This window comes from Coturnix japonica, chromosome 7 (genome assembly GCF_001577835.2).
Source record: "Coturnix japonica isolate 7356 chromosome 7, Coturnix japonica 2.1, whole genome shotgun sequence".
Taxonomy (NCBI): Eukaryota; Metazoa; Chordata; class Aves; order Galliformes; family Phasianidae; genus Coturnix; species Coturnix japonica.
The window spans coordinates 17,049,690-17,071,744 of NC_029522.1; the positions used below are offsets into that span (position 1 = coordinate 17,049,690).

The window sequence follows — 22,055 nt, forward strand, 5'->3', positions numbered from 1 at the left end:
ATTAATGCAGTGAGGTGGTACTGACTGGGACCAAGCTAATGGGTGCTTAATGAAAGAAGCAATGAGGCTTCTTACTATTGCTGTTTGTAAATAAAATATTTTATAATATTTAATGTTTTCCCTAGTGTTTTTGTTTATTCTGTCAAGCATTATCTGTGTATTGTATGACCACGATACAGATGTAACATATACCTTCCTTTGTTAGTGTGACATTTGTGCCTCTCATGCTCTTTGTGAGAACTGGTATGTTTTCTGTAGTATTTAATCATGATGATCAGGAACACACAAAACTACGGAAGGTTTGGCATGTTGAATGACGGTGATATTTTTCTTTCCATTGCATAGTGAGAACAGAAGCCTGGTAAGCAGGGCATGACTTGAAACAACAAAGATCACAAAGCCCAGAACCCCTATTTAATACTAAAATCATGTTAACTCTGTGAGTTATGTTCTTGATTGACACAGATGTATCTAAATGTCTGATGGCTTCCAAACTATATAAAATGCATTTGGGAAGTAGGTGTTACTTGTAAGTAAGCACAGCTTTTTAAGTTGTTGTCTTGGAGTTTGTTTGTGGGATATGGTACAGAAGCTTTGAGGTAGATAATTTTTGTTCTGTATTTGAGAAATGTTCAAACTGACTTCACAGAAGAAAGGTGTGTGTGAGGAAAGTGCTGTAAAAGGCAAACCAAAGATTTTAATTTCTTTTAGTGCGAGACTTTTATGATGGGCACTGGTTTAGACTATTATTAAGTCTCTTTTCTTTTCTGTCCTTTTTCAGGTAGTGGTGCTACAGCAGTTGTACAGGCAGCACTATGCAAACCCCGGCAAGAGCGTGTAGCAATAAAGAGGATCAACTTAGAAAAATGCCAAACCAGTATGGATGAGTTACTTGTAAGTAAACTGAAGGGAAACTTATTCCCAGGGAGGTGGTCTTCTTGTGTGTGGTTTTCTTTTTCCTATTTCAGTATTTGCTTGGTCTAAAAGTGAGAGCAAAAATTTTATTCAGGGTATTAGAAAAGGACTGGGAAATAACCTAAAAGGTATGTGTGTCTTTCCCCTTAAATAGGCTGCATAAATGTATATTTTTCCTAATGGTGGAGAAATAAGTGCAGTTGGGATAACCAAGTGCTGAGAAATGCAGAAAGAATCTTTTCCTTTGCTTTCTGGATGTTTATTTTTTGGGAGAATTGTGTCCAATCCTCAACAGTGAGGAAGATATATATATATATATTTTTTTTTTTCTTTTTTTTCTTTTTTTTTCTATTGGTTAAATACTGATTAAAAATCAAGGCAAAATTTAGTAGGTCTCTTTAATGTTTAAAGTACCATAAATGAGAGTAAAAAAATAAAAAGTTGAGTATTTTATAATACATTTTGTGGGGAAAACTAAGAATGGCTACATTGCCATCTACACAAGGAACTTGTTACAGCTAATAGCACACATTTATCCAATAGGTGATAGCAAACCATTTGAGGAATGTTGTTTGTTTGGGTTACTGATCAGAGGAGGGAGGAACCTGTAAAGGACTACAAGACTGCAATGCAGTGCAGAAGAAACAATATAGGCAAAATCACTAATCTTTTTTTTTTAAAGCACAACAAAACATCCAAAACAAACAAAACCCCAAACCACTCGTTATCTCCTATTGCTCCTAGTCAGGTGCTTACACGACTGTTGCTTATTTACACATAGCAAGAATCAAAGGACCAAGAACCATTCTAAAAGTGAGAACACTCTCTTCTGTTCCACAGGTTATACTTCTGCCTAGAGACTGTGGGCTTTTTCTAATGCAGAAATTCCTGCCTCTGAAGGAAATGATCTCCTCAGCAGGGAATTGCCAGTGCAAAAGATATCTTGAATTTGGTACAGAGGGTATGGTCCATCCAGTTTCTTCAGGAAAAAGTGGCTTGTTTACAGGAGAGGACCCAAAATGCTCTTCCCCTGGTGATTGATGGCATTTGCCTTCAGTTTATTTAACAGCTTTTATGGGGCATTGTGTTTTTGTTTTAAGAAGATTGTGGTAGTGGAAGCTACCTCTGAGGTAGTGAGATTTCTCTCAGACAAAAACTCAAAGATAAATTCTGCACAAGGCGCTGTGCCATGATAAATTACTACAGCCCATAAAGAAGATTCTGTTAAAGTGAAAATACTGATTAACATGGTCAAATGTTAGATCTATTTGGTCAGAATTTGAATAATGGGAATCATGAACTAAAGTTACAATAGACTAAAAAAAAAAAAAACCCACAAAAACAAGAACAAAAAAGTACACTAAAACTGCTGAAACTCTGGAAGAGATACCCAGATTGTATAGAGAGGTGATGACAGTTAGTTATCAGATTGTAAATGGTTACTTTAACAACTACCTGAGTATTCTCACTGCTGAGCTATCTCCACTGTCTGGTGAATTTCTGGTTGCATGTTGCTTTCTTTTGGTACAAAGGCAAGTGTCCATAATAGCCTTTTTATAAAACAAAAGCCAATTCATGTTTTTCTGTGTTAAGATTTCTTTTTTTATTTGTTAATCTTCTTTGAGCAGAATATAAATTCTGACTTTCTCCATACCTTTTTAGCAGAATAGGGAAAAAGGCCATATGTGGTTTCTTTTGTAATTTTTGTATATTCTTACCTATGCATCAGCATGCAAAACTGTTTCTTTTTCAGTGAAAGTGTTCTTATTCAGCCTCATTTCTAATAGAGACTTAAATTTTCTTTAAGAATGATGTTATTCTGGAAAAAGGAATAATTTACTTTGAAAACTGTCATCATAGCTTTGCGAACTTTTGTTTTCCAGTTGGTTAAATGTTTAGAATGCTCTTGAGGTTTTTAACACTTTTGAGTCTACTGAGTTCTCAATCGCTTGTTTTTTCTAATCACTTTTTGTTAGTATTGGGATACTTTAGAAGTGCTCTCTAAACGTGTTGTTTAGTGTAATTCTGCTGTTGAATAACTGGACAGCATACAAAGGCATCCTTCGTGTTCATCACTCTGTGGCTTCAGAGACATGGGAAAATGCAGCAAGCTTGGTGTCCTCATAAGCAGACTTAAGTTTTGGGCCAGTGTCAATTACAATAGAAAAAGCAGTGGGGGAGGGATTTAAATTAAGTTACATTAACAGCCAAACTCTTGAAATTCAGTAGTTTCCTACTATGTGCTGTGTTATCAGTATTGTAAACTCAATGTAACGTAGCTCTAGAAGCTAAGGAAGAAGTTCCTGTCCTCAGTACTACCCTGACAGGTTATCTTCTCCCACCTCCATACCTCCTCTTTTAAAATAGAAACAAAAGCAACAACACTTGACCAAAAACAGCATGATAAATACACACACATCCACAGAATGGCTTAATTTCTGTGCTTTTTCTGAGACACAGTGAATGGAATGCTGTTTTGAAATGTCCGTATGTTCATTACAGCAGTAAGCCTACTGTATGTTATATGGATGGCCTTTAAGAGACTGTCTGAGTATTACATGTTCTCAGGAAGGGGACCTCCTATATCCATTACAGGGCTTAGCTATTACAGTGGAGTACTGTCAGATAAATATGGCACTGATGGAGCTGGTCAATAACAGTAAAGTGGAGGCTTTATATAAATGCCCTTACACAGCCATATCAAGATTTGTCTTTCACCAAGGAACTTGAGTATGTATTTCTGGACTGTTGGGGTCTTTGGAGGAGCCCTTAACACATCATGACTAATCTCTGAATGGTTACATGCCAGATGTCTGTGTTTTTCAGGAAGCGCCTACAGAACTGTCACCTTGCCTGTCTGCTTGGAGCTGGAGCCTGGTCCTGTGAATGCTACAGCTTAGCACCAAAAGTAGATGTCTCACAGTTGCTTACTGCTTTGTCACTCACCTGCCCTTAGGCAGACACATTTTTGTGCAACTGATCAGTGAAGCAGGGCTGGAAATCATCTGGCTGAAAAGAAATTAGCTTTTAACTTGGGCATGGCTCCTGATGCAGTTCACAAACATGCTAGCACAAATCATAGAACTGCTCAGGTTAGAACAGACCTTAAAGCTAGCTTTGTTATGGCAAATGTCTAAAGCTGTGTGAATGTGGAGACTGCATCTGGGCATTCACCTGGACATCCTGCTACAAACTGTTCTGCTGGCTGTATGTTTTAAGTAGATGTTTCTCCTTCACTCGTGCATAGCATGGACCTCAGCCAAATAACTGACATTTATGGAGGCTTTTCTGAACTATGATAGAGGCTGTACAGAATTGAGTGGTTGAAATTAGAATCATAAAACTGTTTAGTTTGGAAAGGACCTTCAAGATAGAGTCCAAACATCCCAACCATCCAACTGTTCTCAACAAATTATTACTTCCCACCAAAATTTAATCCCCCTTTTTTTTTTTTTTTTTTTTCCCCCATAGGCAGGGGGAAAGCTTTGTTTTCTACTTTGTTTTGTTAATATTCATTTGAGAAAAGTCACCAAAGCTGAGACGCAAAGTACCTTTGGCCACGGTTTCTGTAATAGTTTGCTTCTTGCCACCAGTTGTTGCACACAGCCAAAACATTCAAAGTGCTTTCCATTAGCAGCAGGCAGATTTTGTGAACAATCATAGCTTTTCTGTGTTGGCAATGCAATAAACTAGTATAAGGAGTGAAATAGTAATATAGAATGGGATGATTTTACTTGGGGTTAGTATGGATAGCTAAGCTGAGAAAATGAAGCAGTAATTTACCTTATGTTTAAATTGGCGCATCTGGTGAGAAAGGGAAGTGTGTATGTTTCTTCTTCCCTTTTAGCTGCCTATTGTGTCCCACCTGAAAACATACAAAACAACCAGAAAGCTATGTTGTAAATTGTTTGGTTAGGTGGCTATACAGGCATTCACCATGTTATGGTTTGGGTCTGAGAAGCTGTCTGGGGAGAAGGGCTCTTGACAATGTGACTACCTGAAATGTAAGCTGCTGCAGTCTGACTCAATAATCACCAACAGACATAAGATTAAGTCAATTTTTAATACCATAGTTAACATTTTATTGTCAGGGGGCTGTGATTTGAGTGCATTGCATGTGACTCACTGAAAGAGTTCTTAAAACAGTCACTGAAATGAGGCTGGAAGTTCAAAATGGTATCTATAGGCAGCTTTAATCCACCTAATTAGGACTGCCCTTGTGGTAGCTTCTAATGAGCAGTGTGGAGCCAGTGTTGCCTGGGTTCCCCTGAAAGCAATTACGTTTCAGGGAGGAAGGGTGAGAGTTCAGTTTCTAGCTGGGTTGACTCCTGGACTGACTCACACTCTTGGAGTACATTCTCTGATGCTAGGGATGGATTAAGGCTGCGTGGCCAGAAGCAGAGAGGGAGGAAAAAGGTAGGGCTGTAGGAACTAAAGTTGCTTTGAGGCCTGATACCTTAGATTCAGAGGAAGCTCAAAGGCTTCTGTGTCAGGAGTTGGCAGGACAATGAGAACAGCCAGGAAGGTGCAGCAGAACAGTTATATGAAAGACTGACTAGAAAAAAGCCTTACTTAAAAGGAAAAATACAGGAAGGGTCATTTGTAAAGTGTACAGCTGTGTTTGGTATTACTTGGTAGTCTGACATCATTGCGCATCTTTTGGTGATTGTGTGCTCCTTTGCTCAATTGTTTCCTTAGACTTGGTCTGTAACAGTAATTGTTCTTGTTCCACTTCTGTTTGCTTGCCTGACAAGGTGGACCATCTGTCCATCTCACAGTAAGTGGAGCCAGGCCAGTGATTCTGTGTATTTTGTCCTTCCATCTTTCCCTCCTGCTCCAATTCTATCCTCTTGCATTGCTTTTGGACAGGAAAGGCAGTAGGTTTTCATCACCCTTGTGTTCTGTTGTCCAGTCTGTATCTACACCATCTCCTCTTGGAGGCTGCTCATTCAAAATGTGGGACTTTAAAAATCTCAGCTGGTATCAAAAGAAAATTGTTGTAATCATATCTGTATCTCCTGGCCAAGTATCTCTTGTGTTCTTTGCAATAATTCTTGATCTTGTGTATAGATCCATAAGTAAATTGAAGCATTTCAGTGCTGTAATACCTCTTTGCATATTTCAGTTCTGTTACAGTATTTCACTTTGGTATTAAACACTTGACGCAAGCAGAACTGATAGCTGTCTGTGTTATGCTGGGCTTTGTATTTCTTACAGAAAGAAATCCAAGCAATGAGTCAATGCAATCACCCCAATGTGGTGACCTATTACACATCGTTTGTGGTGAAGGATGAGCTTTGGCTGGTTATGAAGCTGCTAAGTGGGGGTAAGTTACTGCATTTACTTGTTTTGCTGCAAGGGAATTGCATGAATTTTCTAACGTGTGTTCTTTGAGTTAATTAACCTAAACCAAACAGGGAGAGGGCAAGAGAGTCTTAATTGGGTGGATCTATAGACATAGACATGCTGAATGGAATAGCAGTATTGCTATTACATACTGAAAATTGGTGGGATTAATTCAGGTGATGAAATTGCTGTCTTTTTATTCTAAATCATTTCATTGCAGCTCTATTAAGACTGGGTTGGTAAAAGTAATGGTGAGAATTAAGTCACTTCTGTCAATGTGGCTTTTTTTTTTTTAAATTACAAATCCTCTCTATTTAGAAGTACTTTTTTAAAAATTCCTTATTCAAGAAAGATTCTTTGTAGGACAGGCCTTACACATTGAATATTTTTTATTGCCTGAACTAACTGAACACATTCTGCAGTTTTGTTTTTTTTTGTGTGATATTAATGAATAGTATTGAAGCTTTTAATGGTTCTGGAAGAAGCAAAAGGGACTCAACTGAATGCACTTTAGGCTTAGAAAAATGAAACTCCAAAATAAGATGGTCCTGGTTGCTACATGATGTTCTTCAAAATTAGTCTTGTTGGCAACAGACATCTTTATCATTATGCTAGAAAGCGTGGGGGGAAGTCCTCATTCTCTTGTATCACATTTGTTTGAATTATTCAGTTCTTTTGTTCTATTCACTCAAAAGCAGGCACAGAGAGGAACCAGTGTTGGTTTTTTTGTTTGTTTGTTTGTTTTTTGAGAGGAATGTACTATGCAGTGTTGAAAAGCACCTGGATATCTATCCAGGAATCCCCTATCTGTAATTTAGCAGTAACTGAAATTGACAAGCTGCATGTCAATAGGAATATAGACAATATTTGTCTTCAGAGATTATCTCCTAGTCTTGCAAGTGCACGTTTATCCTACACCATAAATTCATGAAGTGTAATTTAACTTTGATAATAAACCAAACCATGTTTGGTGCATTTGTCTGTTTAAATTTGGTTTAGACTTGTAGCTTAGCAAGCAGGTCTTTGTAATGGAACAGTTACCATATTTTTGGCACAAAATATTGCTCATTTCTTTTTTGAATGGAAGTATGGTGTGCTTTATTCTAAGAACCAGTTAGTTGAAAACTTAAATATCAAGGAGAGAATGTAGAAATATGTTTTCTTCAAGAATCTGAAATGTCCTTTTTTCTTACCTGGATTTGCAATATAGGTTCAATGCTTGATATAATAAAGTATATTGTCAACAGAGGAGAGCACAAAAATGGTGTCCTTGAAGAACCAATAATAGCAACAATTCTTAAGGAGGTTTTGGAAGGTTTAGACTATCTACACAGGAATGGACAAATTCACAGGTAGGAGCATATACACAGTGAAAAATATTTTCAGAGTTGCACGTATAGTGTGTTGTTGATGCTGTTCAGCTGCAGTTGCTTGTTTAAGCAAATTATATTGCTTGTATGCAATCAGTAATTATTAAATGGTAATGCTCAGGTAGCCGCTATTATCTTGGCTGTAGTTTGTCACTGATACTTTGTATTTCATTCTCTTTCCTTTTTATAGTTAAGATAGGTCTGTGCTGCACTGTCTGCAAAAACTGGTCTATATTCCTGTAACTGCTGGTACTCCAGGGACTGAATCTGACTTTAGTTTGTGGTGTGGTCTGTGGCTTGTAGTTGTGTATTGTGTTGCATAATAAACCCATTCATAATTTGAGGCAATTAGACAATTCCATATAGATGTGAAATGTATTTCTTCCCGATAGTCAGTATTGTCTTATACCATTGCGCAGATGTCTCTTTATGACCATGAGGCTGAGACTGATATGAAAATTACATCTTAGCGTATGCATATCTAAATTATTTTCTTCTGTGTGTTCTCACTCTGCTGGCTTCCTCATTATAAATTGTTCAGATGCCCTGGGGTGATCTATGTGTATGTTCTGTAGTGATCAGCAAGTTGTTTCCACTGTTTGGAAGTTGGAAGGAAGTGCCTCCCTGACTAATTTTACTGCAGTGAATTTGCTGTTTAGTGAAAGTGCCAACAAGGGGCTCTCTGTTTCTAGGACTGGTCTTTACAAGAGAAGATTAAAAAAAAAACAACAACAAAACACAAAACACACTGCAGACAGAACTGAAAATAATGCTGATAGAGATGTAGCAGAGTAATAGTTCTTTTGGTGTACTGCTTACGTCTCATCCTATAAGTGAACTGCCTTTGATGTAAATTACAAAGTTTCCTCCTTCTGCAGGGAGAAAATTGAGATAAATGAAGAAATAAAGAATAATTAACTTCTACTCTGGAATTCCAAAGATCTGTCATAAAACTTAATTTGTAGTTTTTTAAGCTGATGTTGCTGCAGAAGGAATATCCATCAGCTTTTAGGGATAACAGGACCCTTTGAGATCCAATTTGTAAATTGCCTGTGTACCTATTTGAAGAATCTTAAGAGATGAAGCTCCTTATTATGCGTGAGATCTCCTTTTTACAACGTCTTGTTTATAAACTGTGCAATACCACTAAACCCTTGTATTTTGTAGGTGAAAGCTGTGATAGGTGATAGCTAGGTGTGTAGGTGATAGCACACATAGGAGTGTTGTTTTTTTTTTTTTACACAGTAGTTCCCAGTTGGAGATGTTCTCCAAATTAATGGATTTTATTTTGTTGTTTCAATGCATTCTCCTGTATGTAAGAAGTAGTAGGTTATGTTACTATTCAATACCAAAATGTTTATTACTTTCAGTAAGTCTTGGAAAGCTTAATGTTGTTATATGAATGAAAGATTTGTCCTGTGCATCGAGAATGGGATGTTTCTATTAAGGAAAAAAAGTAAACATCAAATCAATTAAAACCTCCCAGAAGCCTGATTTTTATTTTATTTTATTTTATTTTTTTTTTGAGTTATCTTTGAGTGGTATATTACATTGACAGATAGTTGATGTTTAAAAACACACCACATTTTTGACAGATTGTGTTTCAAGTAGTTTTTCATCATGGTACACCACAGAAAAATAAAACTTTGGGTAGAAATCTAGAGCGTATTTACCATGTATCTTTCTTGAAGATGAATCTCTTCTCTGAACAGGTCAATGGCAACAACTTTTTTTTTTTTTTTTTTCCCCTCCCTGGGGATGCGTTTTCGTGTAAGCAAGTGTTCGTTCTTGCTCTAAAGGTCCGAAAGGTTCTGAGGTTATACTTGTAAAAGTAGGCAAAAGAGCTGGACCTCAATACTTGTTCTAAAAATGTATCCCTGAATTCTGCTCATTTTGTGCCAAGGCCATATGTGTGGCTTTATGTAAGAAAGATGGATCCCAGGAATTTATTCTGCACTCTGTTTTATTGTAAATAAACTACATCTTATGCTTCAGTTCCTGTTTCTGCCTTTAAGATTTTCAAGTGCTATCTTGTGAAATTAAGTAATATGAAGGGGTATTTTTTTTGTCTTTTTCTTTAACATAAAAAATGATCTTATGTATTCTTTATGTAAAGGTAACTTTTTATTTGTACATTCTAGAGATTTGAAGGCTGGCAACATTCTTCTGGGTGAAGATGGTTCTGTACAAATAGCAGGTAATGGCAGTGGTAGAGAAGTAGTGGCTAAACTTAAAACTAATTTACAGCTGGTGTAGAGGCAACAGATACAAGTTTTTTTTTTTTTGTTGATTTTTAACTATTCCTTTTTGAAGCACCACAGTTGCAGGTTGTCCTGTTTTAGACTGCTTGCTTAATGATATGAGTTAGAAATTATTCAGTATTATTCAGTGTCCAATCAAATATATCAGGAAACATCAGTGCTTTCTTGTTAACTCATATAGCTTCAAGTGATTGCAAATGGTGGCAATTCTTATTTTTAGGTTTATTTCATGAAGTATTTCTAGAAGTAATTCTAATAGCAGAGGTTGAAAAATTTTGTATGTATTGCCCTTTTGTAAGATCTTATCTTTAAAGTTGTCACTGATGCATGAGACTTCTCACTGAGATGTTTTTTTGGTGTTCTCCCCAGGATTAACTCGCAGACCTTACAGTTTATAACTCATGTCTAAGGGATGAAACCTTAGTATTTAGTAGCACTCAGTAATAAGAATGGCTGTAACTGAAATTTGTTTCATATAAAATATACTTTCACAGTTCTGTGTAAACTTACATTGTGAAGGGCTTGAATATTTTAGGGACTGATGTTTATGAAATGGGAAGGGAAAAGATTATCTGGCAGCTGAGCCAACTTGAATTCTTCTACTGGATTTTCGGACTTTTAAAATAAGTAATCAATTCTACAGGCTTGAATTTTACTTAAATATTTAATACTTATTCTCTTGTTTATACTCTGCAGTCATCTTCATTTTCTATAGTGCTTTGAGCAAATAATGCTCAGTATTTTTAGATCTTTCAATAGTCTAAAGGAGTACATTTCCAGATAACTCACTTAATCAAATATAGTAACAAAAAAGTTCAAAGAGAATCTCGTGACCAGTCTGAAGGAAAAACTGTTGAATTCTCATTAAAACTTACACACAGAGTTAAATCTGCTGTCTCAGTAATCAGATAACTTTCAAGCAGGAGCTTAATTTTATCTTTTTGTAGTTCAGCTCTAGCATGTATTTTCTTGATCTTTCCCTCCTCCTTGCTATAGGCATCTGAAGTTTTTATTGTGCTGCTAAAGCACGCAGGACTGAGGAATTTCAGTAGCTGAATAGATGCATGGAATGTATTTCTGTCAGGTGTTGATTCCATATCAGGTTACTTAAGAAATTCAGCTAAAATATGCAGCAATATCAGACTTGTTTTGTTTCTTGTGTGGGCTAGCTGAACACTGCACTCTAACTGGAAGGCAGTTTAAATTCCAGAGGCTGCAATTCTTATTAATTCTTTTTTGCCCTGATGAAGTAAAATCCCCTTTAATCACTGAAGAGTAGATACTTGATTTGTAATCTAGCTGTTATGTTCTGGTTTCTTTTTAGTTTGTTCGAAGAACTTTTGTATGTCTTTTGACTGCTTGTTCTGCTGCACAAGTTTCTATGATTAAAAAGAAATACCTGTATTGCATACTGCTAACATAACAAGTAGCATTTGAAAACTCAGTTGTCCATTAGCAGTTCATTTATTTGGAGGCTCTATTACTTAGGAATGAAGCCAAACCTAGTGTTTCTCTGACAAAAGGTTTTGTATGGGTGTCAAAAACCATATGTTCTTCAAAGAAATTGAGTAGACTGTATATTCTTCAAAGAAGTGGATTAGCTCCACAGAGACTTCTGATTACAGACCTCAGAGGTTCTTTACAGATTCTCTGTTCAGTGAATTCAGTGTCTCTAGAGGAAAAGAAGAAAGCATATTTTTTCCTGTTCTGTTTAAAATTGGATGTACTTATTTTTCAACTACCAAATTCCTCTGTACAGAGCAGGAAATTTTAGGCTTCCTGTTCACAAATAAAATGTTAAATATTTGCTACAGTTCCTCAGGCATACTGCCTTTATTAAACCTGTTGGGACTGCAAGATCTGATGTCTTGGACAAACAAGATGGACAAACAACCCTTCATCAGGGTTACAGCCTTCTAAACCTGAATTGCCTAGAGGGGGTCAAAATATCTAAGAAACCAGCAAAAGAACCGAAATAAGATGAAATGAAGAGCATACAATAAAGAGATTGTGACTTCTAGTATCTAACACTAGATTGTTCAGCTCTTTCCTTGTAATGTATTAAACTATCCTCTTCATGAAATTTCTCTTCATTTATACTGTGTCTGCTATGTGATAGAAAGCTTGCCACTGTGGAATCATGTCTGTTAAGCAATGTGCATTTGTGAAAGCTATGTCTGGAATGAGACATGAATGTCTTGTTTTTACTGAGGAGCCATGGAAGCATTCTTTTTCTTTTCAGAAGTGTATATTGCTTGGCTAGAATTGTAGTGTGAAATGTTTGTTTGATTTGATTAAATGCTTATTGCCTCATTTCCAGTGAGGTGTCACAAAAGTTCAGTTTTGAAGCATATACAGGAGAGGGTTTTGGTTTGTTTTTGCTTGTTGTTCCAATGTGTCCTCCCTCCTCTTCTGTCTTGTGGCTCATGTCTTTTTCAAAGATTGTCAGAACTGTGCATCCCAGTTCCTGGAAGGACTTTTAAGCCATTATCTGATACAAACTATTTGTCTTTGGTACTGAAAAGATGTGGGGTTTTTTTATCTCACTTATGTGTTTATTTTTGCTTTCTGCTTATGCAGTTTTTCTTCCTATGCAGTAGTGTTCCTCAAAAAATAGTTACAAATAACAGTATTGAATTTAGGACATTCAGAATTTGAAGTAGGTGTTTCTGAAGCTATTCACCCTTTTCAGAAATTCAAATGAAATCCCTCTAATTTATAACTTACAGATTTTGGGGGGAAACATGATTTGTTCTTATTCATCAGAGAAGCTGTGGGAAAGTTTAAAAAATTGATATATTCTCTGTAGTTTTCTTCTTTTGTCTATTGTATTTGTGTGTTTTAATGATGTAGAAGGCGTCCAGAATTCCATGTGTAATGGCTGTTTAATGGAAAGTAATGGTAAAGCCCCCAAATCCAGACCACAGGGGCAATTCAGAATGAACACTGTGTTCTGGCAATTGGAAAGGATTAATAGTGGGAAGTGACAGTGTGGACTCTGTGTGCCTGTCCAGTGTTTCTGGAACAGGCTCTTCTCTAATGTTGTAGTCTAAAAAATAAACCTTCTACACAAAAACAAACCAAAAAAACCCCAACAACCCTTTTCCGTAGAGTTAGATGGTTCCATAGGTTTGCCATGGTTAAAATGGAAGTAAATACTTCAGTTATGTAATCTCTGCTGATAATTTGGGGAAGAGAAAGAATATAGTCAAGGCAGCTGAAGAATTACTGCTGGAAAATAAATGTAAAAGGTAAAATATTTAGGGCTAAGAGTACCCAGCCTGAAAATGTTTATGCGTTCTTTGAGCAGTGTTTGCTTGCAAAGTACATGTTAGTTATGGAGTAGAACTGTTTTACCAGCAGCAGTCCAACTCACTGAAAAATCTCTTTGGTCCAGAGACAACATAAATTAATACCATATCATGACAAATGCCGCTAGCTTGTCTAGCCGATATGTTGACTTTGCTAAATGAGCATATGCAGTTAATGCCCTTTTAAGAGCATATGTTGATTAGTAGTTCCTGTGTGCATTTTGTTTTCTTAATTCCTGGGAATGGATGTCTTCCTTTTTTTCAGTTGTGTATCTTTGATCTCATGAGAATTGGCTTCACTTTTACTCTATGAAAACTTTGATTTGTTACTATTAGTTTAACTGGCTATAACTTCTTTTCTTATTCCCCAGATTTTGGTGTTAGTGCATTTTTAGCTACTGGAGGCGATATGACTCGTAACAAAGTAAGGAAAACATTTGTTGGTACTCCATGTTGGATGGCCCCTGAAGTGATGGAGCAGGTATTACAAATACGTAAAAACAAAAATAAAATCACCTAATCTTTAATTTTTAGAACTTCATGTATCACCACTTTGTTTTTCCTTTCTGGCTTTATTCCAGGTGCGAGGTTATGACTTCAAGGCTGATATGTGGAGTTTTGGGATAACAGCCATTGAGTTAGCAACAGGAGCGGCGCCTTATCACAAATATCCTCCTATGAAAGTAAACGTCACTTTATATTAATGCTGGAGTGTTCTGGATTTTTAAGGGTGTGTAGGCAGCTGTGTGAGGGCACTGATGTACAAGGCAAAGATCTAAAAAGCTGGACTTTGAACCTTTATTACTATCTTTTACTTTGTATTTCATTCACTTCAGAGGAAAATCATAACAATAAAGGCAACTCTTCCTGATTCTGTTTTTATGCCTGTTGGCTTTTGAAATAGTGCAGTATAGAGGTTTTCAGAAAAAGTGTGCAAGTGGTTGTATGGAACTGCAAGTCCAGTATCTGATACCTGTTTTTAAAAGTAGGAGAAAGCTGCAGTTCATTTTGTCAAACCAGGAAACTTAGAATTTAAGTTACCCTTTAAAAATGAAAATTGTTGTCTCAGTTTGGTCATTTGTTAATGCTTTGTGTATTTTTCATTCTTACTGATAAAGATAGTAATGGAGCTTCCTTGAAATGAGTTTTGTGCTGTTGCTTTTAGAGGAGTTTGGACAATGTAGTCTTTCAGGGGAGCCTGCTTTGGAAAAAGCCCACCCTCCTCTGCTCCCCACAGCAAACAAAAAGCAGCTACCAAAAAACCTTGTGGCTGATGATGTTTGTTATTCTTGTGGTGACGATGAATTGTAAATGTTCAAAATTGAGAAGATACACCATCTTCTGTAAAGTTAAGATGCTTAATTTTACAGCAATTGCTGTATTGTATACAGCACTATCTCTGAAAAGGTGTTGTAGAATGGTGTTTAACTTAACATATTCATTCTTTTACCAGTTATGTTTTGAAGCTGTTCTGATAATAAAATGTATTTTGTTATTCAGGCATAAGACCGCCATAAGCTTTGGTCAGAAGTACTTGAGATCTTGCAGTGTTTCACTAAAGTGTTGTGTATTTTCTTAATTTGTGCTGCGAAAATGCTGATTGCAGCAACCTTGCTTACTGTTCCTTTTCTGCTTCACTATTATGTCCATATTCCTCTCATGAATCCTGTGTCCAGTGATGCTGCAACACCCAGGGAGAAGTTTTTTTTTCCCCATTATTTTAGAGTCTTGAGTTATCATTTCTTTGGGGAATTGTAGTGTTTATATTATTGATTTTTAATGTATTTACACAAGTTATACCACTAATTGCTCTGAGGATGGTGTAGAAATGCTATTTTGATGTTTAGCATTACTTTGTTTTGATTGTAAACCAAGATATTTAAATGTATGTACTCCAAAGAACAGTTTCTCTTTAGTTATACATCTTCTGATTTGACTTTACTTGCAGTAATTTTTTTTTGTTTGTTTTATTGTAGGTGTTAATGCTGACGCTGCAAAATGACCCTCCCACTTTAGAAACTGGTGTAGAGGACAAGGAGATGATGAAAAAGTATGGCAAATCCTTTAGAAAATTAATTTCTCTATGCCTTCAAAAAGATCCTTCCAAAAGGTAGGTCTTCATTGCAGTGTACAGTGTAACTATTTTTATTTTATAAAGTATAGAAACTGTTTACAGTTCTGGTATTTAAATATAATTGCCCTTTAATATACGGGTTGGACTTTGCAGATATCAAAACATCAGTGTCTTCGTCTAGAAGAAATTGCCTTTTTATTGTTACTTAAGTTTTCTTCTGAGTTGTTAACCTCATTTGCTTATATTTAGATATCCTGTCCTGATCAAACAGACCATGCTTTATATCTTTTTCATTACTGGCAAAATAAACATCTTGGTATTGTCTATAAATCTAACAAGACTGTTCAGGTTGATCAGGCAGAACTATTGGTAACAAAATATAATGACCTCTTCATCTTTAAAAAATCAGTAATTTAGTACTTCCTTCTTCTAAGCTCAGTATTGCCTTTAAATGAAATGTCTCCATAGAAATTTTTTGTATTAAGAGATAGCTTTGTAACAGAGATGGGATGCTCCTAGCTTGTTTAGAGTTTATAAAGTTACTGTAGGCTATTTTCTTAGTGAATGGGGTAGCCAAGATAATGGGGATGTTAAGCATCTATTTAAAATCTATTGCTCAGATCCTTGGTTCCCAGTGCAAATCATTTATTTATTCTTTGTTTCTGTGCAGACCCATATTCATAGGCCTCTTTGCTGAAGAGGTGGAGAAGGCAGATTCTAAATAACAATATTTCTGGCTAGCGTTCAGTGTATCACTTTAAAATTTTTATATCTGATGTTTTGGGGTGGGGGTGGGGAAGAGAATGGTCTGAAGAGATTGATGATTAGTGGGTGTGTAGGTCTTCACTGGTGTTCCATTAGCACTGAGCCCAGGATATGTAGTGATCAAGTTGGAAAGATGACAGCAACAATACTAGAAAATACGTGTGATTAAGAAAAATTACATAGCGCCATCCTTATTCTTTAAATCCTTTAAATTCTGCTTTGTCTGAAGAGTCTTTTGCATGTCCTTTGCAACTGCTGGTCTTATTAACAAATCCTAATGCTTGAAGCTTTGCACCGCTACTTGCTGGTTGTTTATAGGTAGGGATGAAATCTTTTTCTGGATAATCAAGGATAATCTTTGTCTCTAGAAGTTCTGGATGCCCCTTCCCTGGATGTGTTTGAGGTCATATGCAGCCTGACCTAGTGGAAAGCATTTCTACCCATGGCAGAGGAATTGGAATAGATAATCTTGAAACCCTTCATACCCAAATAATTATGTGATTCTATTCTGTGAAGTTTCTTTTAAGTGTCACACCACGGTGTCCAGTGGTTTTCAGAGTAAGGTTAAATTGGAATGAAAACATAATTAAAAAAAATTCTTTCTTTACTTGTAGGCATAATGCCAAGAGTTATTTGACAGTGTTCAAACATTAGTGTTCTCATGTATGTTGTATTCTCATGCTCAAGTTTGATCTGAACTGAACAATTAGCTTATCACATACAGGTCATGAGATCTATGTGCCAGTTATTCTTAATGTGACAGCATTCTTGTGTTATAGGGTCATTGCTACTCTTTCTTTGTAGTCTGGAGTTAATTTGGCAGAGATACTTCAGTAGTTACGTCAGTTGCGGAAGCTGTGTTTGCACATTGTGTTAAATCTGTTGATTTGAGGCAGAACTTTGAAAATTTGACATGGAAAGTGATTCTTAAAAAGCTCCCCTTAATTTTATCCATCCAAGGGTCATGTGCAAATTACAACTCAGGATGGCAGTCAACACGTCGTCACTTCTAAGAACTCCTTTATTTTAGAGTTAGGTGCTTTGGAGTGGAAGCAAAATAAGTTCTTGTGGAACTACTGTCTGTGTCTACATTAGATGCTTGTTGTTGATGACCCAAGTAGTTTCATTATTTCTAGCAGGAGTGAATATGTACTATTCCTGTTTTCTTCACTTCCTTATCAGATGTGATCTCAGAGTAAATAAAGCAGCTTAGATTTTTCTTTCTTCATGTCAGAACATTCTGTAGGTAAGCTTTCCCCTGTCTTATCTAATCTGATCTGTATCACTGTCTTGCTGTAGTTCAAATGAAAAACTATAGCAAATATTGCTTCTATTTGTTTGGAAATTAGGAATCTTGAAGATTCCAGCTTCCTTAAATGTAGCCATAACTATAAATTGGTAGGGGTCTGTGTTCCTAGTGGTATTAAGAAACCAAACAAATAAACCACATCTAGTCGTTTCTAGATCATCCCAAGAGCTTTTCTCTCCATCGTTGTCTTCAGCACCATATTACAGTTTTGTCCAGGTATGTAGCTTTAGGTCCTTGAGGCTAGGGGTAAATAAATCCTTGTATTGGAATCATCATTTCTGTAGCTGAAAGATTCTGAAAATCTGTTGAAAATATCGAAAATATAAACTTGAGGGTGATCAGAAGAATCTTAAAATGGCCTGGATTGAAAAGGACCTCAAAGATCATCTGGTTTCAACCCGACAGACTTGAACAGAACTGCAAATAAAGTTGAAACGTCTAGGTATTGACGAAACAGTTGATTTGATGTTTGTTTAGTCCTAAAGTGCTCCTGATAACTTCCTGGTTGATGCAGCAGTTGATAGAGTCAGTGCTGTTAATACCTGTATGCATCACTGAAATAGGAGTTCAGTTAACAGGTATTGATCCTACTGTCTAGAAAATACAGTCACCCTTTCATTGCTGTGGAGCAAAGTTCAGTTACATTTATGGAGTCACTTCAGGAAGCATGTTGCCTGACTTTATTTATTTATTTTTTTAATTTGCTTGCTTTTGTTTGTTTTAAGGGTAAAATGCATTTCTGTTAAAAGAAAAAAGGCAAAAGTTGGCAACTTAGGTACTGATTTCTTTTTTTTGGTATCTTTGCCATAGGGAAACTTAATTTTTTCATGAGTGGTAAGTAAGTATGTGTGAATTAGTTTAGTAGCTATTACCATTCATTTCCCCATTCATACAGTACTAATTAAAGAGTATTAGAGATGTACTATTTAACTAACGCCCTGTACTGTATTCACTGAGAGGGGTCTTTGTTTCCTGTTCTAATTTATTATTGATCTTTCAGGCCAACAGCAGCAGAACTTTTAAAATGCAAATTTTTCCAGAAAGCCAAGGTAAAACGTTTAACCCTACAAGTTAATTTTGCTCTGCCTTAAAATCTACATGATTTTTTCCATCTGTATTGATTTTTAACTTACCAAATGTTGATTTTGCAGAATAGAGAATACCTGATTGAAAAGCTTCTTACTAGAACACCTAATATAGCACAAAGAGCAAAAAAGGTGAGTGTTTTCATCTCTCTTGACTGCTATGCAAACGAAGGTGGAGACTGTTTAATTGCCTTAGATTTTAGTTGATGTGACTAAGCTGTCTTATGCATTTCTTCATAGGTTCTGTTGATGAATAGTTTCTGCAATTGTTCTCCAGGAAGCGTTGGGGCATTTAGACTTCCTCATTAGAGTTGCCAAAATATATATTATATGTATCATATGACTTTTTCCCACTCACTTTTAGAAATGTACAGGTGACATGATGATACAGATGGTGAGAGACAGAACTACACACATGTAGGTTCACAGACTGCAGAATTTGCCCTTATTTTCTTATCTAAAGAAAGAATAAAGATACTGGAAATGGTATTTATTGGGGAATACCCTTTTCTCTGTATTATTTTAAGCATTGCATTGAAATACGTGCAAGTCAGAGTCAAACTTGACAAGAATTCTTGAGTAGCTTGGACCTGTGAAGCCTTACTCGAGAGTAAGTTAAATGCACAGCTATGGCATATGCTGATTATTTTGTGCTTTTGGTACTTGTGTAAACGAGTTTACCAGGTAAGGTGTAGCAGAACTAAAAAATCTGAACAGGTATTTTATAACTTAAGAATTAAAGGAAGCAGCTGTTTATAAGAGCTAATAACAGAAATTAATTTAAACTTATATTTGTGATCTGTGAGAAGTTATACTGAAAATTAGTTAAACTGACAGTATTACTTCAGTATGAGGAACCTGCTGAAATTGCTAAGCCTGCGCAGATAATGGGATGGTGTGCTCAGTCCAGCTTTCAAAAAGCAGCTTTTTTTTGAGAAGGTGTTTCGTGGAGAACATTTCCAGAAAGGAACTGACAAATGTAATGTCCATTTTAAAAAAGGGCTGGAAAGATGACCATGTTAGCTTCAGACCTATCAGTCTCACATTGGTGCCAGGGAAGGTTGTGGAATAGATAATCTTTGGAGCCATCGTGGATCAGTTAAAGGTCAACCAGGAGATCAGGTGCAGTTAGCATGGGTTCATGAATGGTAGATCCTGTTAACAAATTTGGTGTCATTCTATGACAAAATGACCTGCTTAGTGGATGAAGGTAAGGCTATCAATGTGGTCTGCCTAGACTTCAGTAAAGCCTTTGACACTGTTCCCCACAACATCCTCACAGAGAAGCTGGCTGCCCATGGTTTGAATGGTCATATGCTACTCTGGGTGAAACTCTGAATGGCTGGACCCATAGAGTTGTGGTCAGTGGAGTTAAATCCAGTTGGTGGCCAGTCACTTTTGGTGTGCCCCAGGGTTTGGACCTGGGGCAGCTCCTATTTAATGTCTTTATTAATGCTGTTGATGAGGGGATTGAGTGCACTCACAGTAAGAACACAACACCTTGATCTGCTGGAGTGTAGTAAGGCACTACAGAGGGGGACCTGGATAGACTGGATCAATGACCCAAGGCAAATTGTATGAGTTTCAACTGGGCCAAGTGTGAGGTCCTGCATTTTGGTCACGACAACCACAGGCAGCCATACAGGCTTGGGGAGGAGTGGCTGGAAAGCTGCCTGACACAAAGTGACCTTGGTGTGCTGATGGACAGTTGACTGAATATGAGTCTGCAGTGTGTCCTGGTGGCCAAGAAGGCCAAAGGCATCCTGGCTTGTATCAGGAATGGTGTGGCAAGCAGGACAAGGGAAGTGATCCTGCCCCTGTACTTAGCACTGGTGCAGCCTCACCTTGAGTACTGTGTTCATTTCAGGGCAACTCAGAACAGAGAGGGCACTGAGGTGCTGGAACAGGTCCAAGGAAGGGCAACAAGGCTGGTGAAGGGCTTGGAGAATATGCCTTATGAAGAGAGACTGAAGGAACTGGGGCTGTTTAGGCTGGGGAAAAGGAGGCTGAGGGGTGACCTTATTGCTCTTGTCCAATACCTGGAAGGCGCTTACAGCAAGAGTGGGGTTGGTCTCTTGTCCTGTCACCAGTGAGAAGGGGCCTCAAGTTGTGCCAGTGGAGGTATAGGTTGAATATCAGAAAAGACTTCTTTACAGAAAGGGTTGTTAAGTACTGGAATAGGCTCCCCAGTGAGGTGGTTGAGTCACCATCCCTGGATGTGTTTAAGAACTCCTTGGATGTGGTGCTCAGGGATGTGATTAAGTGGTGGGCCGTGAGAGTTGGGGTAGTATGGTTAGTAGTATGGTTGTGGTTGGACTTGATCTTGAAGGTCTTTTCCAGCCTGAGCAATTCTGTAGTTCTGTGAACTGTTGTAGCCTTTGTTGGTATGCCAATTTTAGGGTTACTGAATGTCTGTAGGACTTTTGTTTTCTTATCAGTGAACCAAACTGGTGCTTTTTTTCTATTGCCTTTGTGGATATCCGTCTCTGGTGTCCTCATTAGGATAAGGCAGTCGGGAAGATTTGAATGCTTTGAGGTCCTTCTAGTTCTCCTTCTAGGTGGAAGCAACTTGGGAAATCAGTGTGATGTTTCAGCTTTAAGTGGCTGGAATAGAAAGCTGAAAAGCAGCTTACTGAGCAGCGCAGCATCAGCAAAATGCAAAGTACAGACGATTGGCCATGTGGTGGCAGCAGTGCCCACATAAAAATTGACCTACCCAGAGTGGAGAGGATAAAGCATTGCTCATTTTACTTCTTAGCTGTTAGGGGGGTAATTTAGGTATGCTGTAGTACCAGCTAGGTTTCTGAGAGAGTATGGACCTCATAAAACTCAGCTGTATCTTCAGATCAGCTGTACAGGATAATTTGTATGTACCCATGTACTTATTTCTTTGACTTCTCATTTAGAGTTACAAAATGAGTACATGGTAGCTTCCCCAGCACCATCAGCAATAGGTTACTGAATGCCTTATAGGATAATTCTTGAAAATTTTGGAAAAGGAGTGATTCTTAGAAATAAAAGCTGAATGATACTAGAGTATTAAATTTGAGGTCATTTAATTGCAGCATAAAATGGAAAAATAATTTTTAGTTAGTGAAAATGCTGAATTATTTACTTTTTAAAAGAATGCAATATTCATTAGGAATTTAAAATTCACGTAATCTTGCTGTAGCTGCTGTTTTAAGACAGTATAAAATATAAATGTATTTTATTATTTAACTGTTTTTAAATAAAAAAACCCCAAAAGCTTTTATAAGCAGAATTTGGTTACTCATGCACATGACCTGTAAAAATGTCTGAGAGGTCGCTCTTGGAGGGAATAACTCCTGCAGTAGAAGAAAGTGTCTCCAGGGCAAAAGATGAGGAGCTTTCATTTAGTACAAGTGCTGGGCACGTATCAGATCTGCTCTGTAGGGTTTTATTTTTTCTTGCGTTTACTGCATGTTTGATTACTTTGCCTTGTTGCATAGAACTGCAGCCTCAGTTAAGTTTTAACATTACTTTTTCTTTCTCATGACATAGAATTCTGATGTTTTACTGCTGCCTTTACAGCTTACGTTTGCTTACAGTTTTTACTGAAAATGATTTCAGGCCTGTTTGGGAAATCCTGAAAGGAGGT

At 37.0% G+C, this 22,055-nt stretch overlaps 1 protein-coding gene across 7 annotated transcripts in view; it reads left to right on the top strand.

The window, feature by feature from the left end:
• STK39 (serine/threonine kinase 39) overlaps window positions 1-22,055 on the top strand; it is a 112,552-nt gene that overhangs the window by 40,493 nt on the left and 50,004 nt on the right. For 6 of the 7 annotated variants that reach the window (XR_004307918.1, XM_032445771.1, XM_015868579.2 and 3 more), the window contains 9 exons: window positions 782-894; window positions 6,133-6,241; window positions 7,472-7,613; window positions 9,773-9,828; window positions 13,575-13,684; window positions 13,785-13,886; window positions 15,180-15,313; window positions 18,352-18,400; window positions 18,503-18,568. Coding sequence is in view for 6 of the 7 variants with exons in the window: in XM_032445771.1 (XP_032301662.1) it covers window positions 782-894; window positions 6,133-6,241; window positions 7,472-7,613; window positions 9,773-9,828; window positions 13,575-13,684; window positions 13,785-13,886; window positions 15,180-15,313; window positions 18,352-18,400; window positions 18,503-18,568 (881 nt within the window). In the remaining variant the exon portion in view is untranslated. Of the gene's footprint in view, window positions 1-781; window positions 895-1,755; window positions 1,877-6,132; window positions 6,242-7,471; window positions 7,614-9,772; window positions 9,829-13,574; window positions 13,685-13,784; window positions 13,887-15,179; window positions 15,314-18,351; window positions 18,401-18,502; window positions 18,569-22,055 lie in introns of those variants that run through there. The other variant, XM_015868580.1, reaches the window with a different exon arrangement.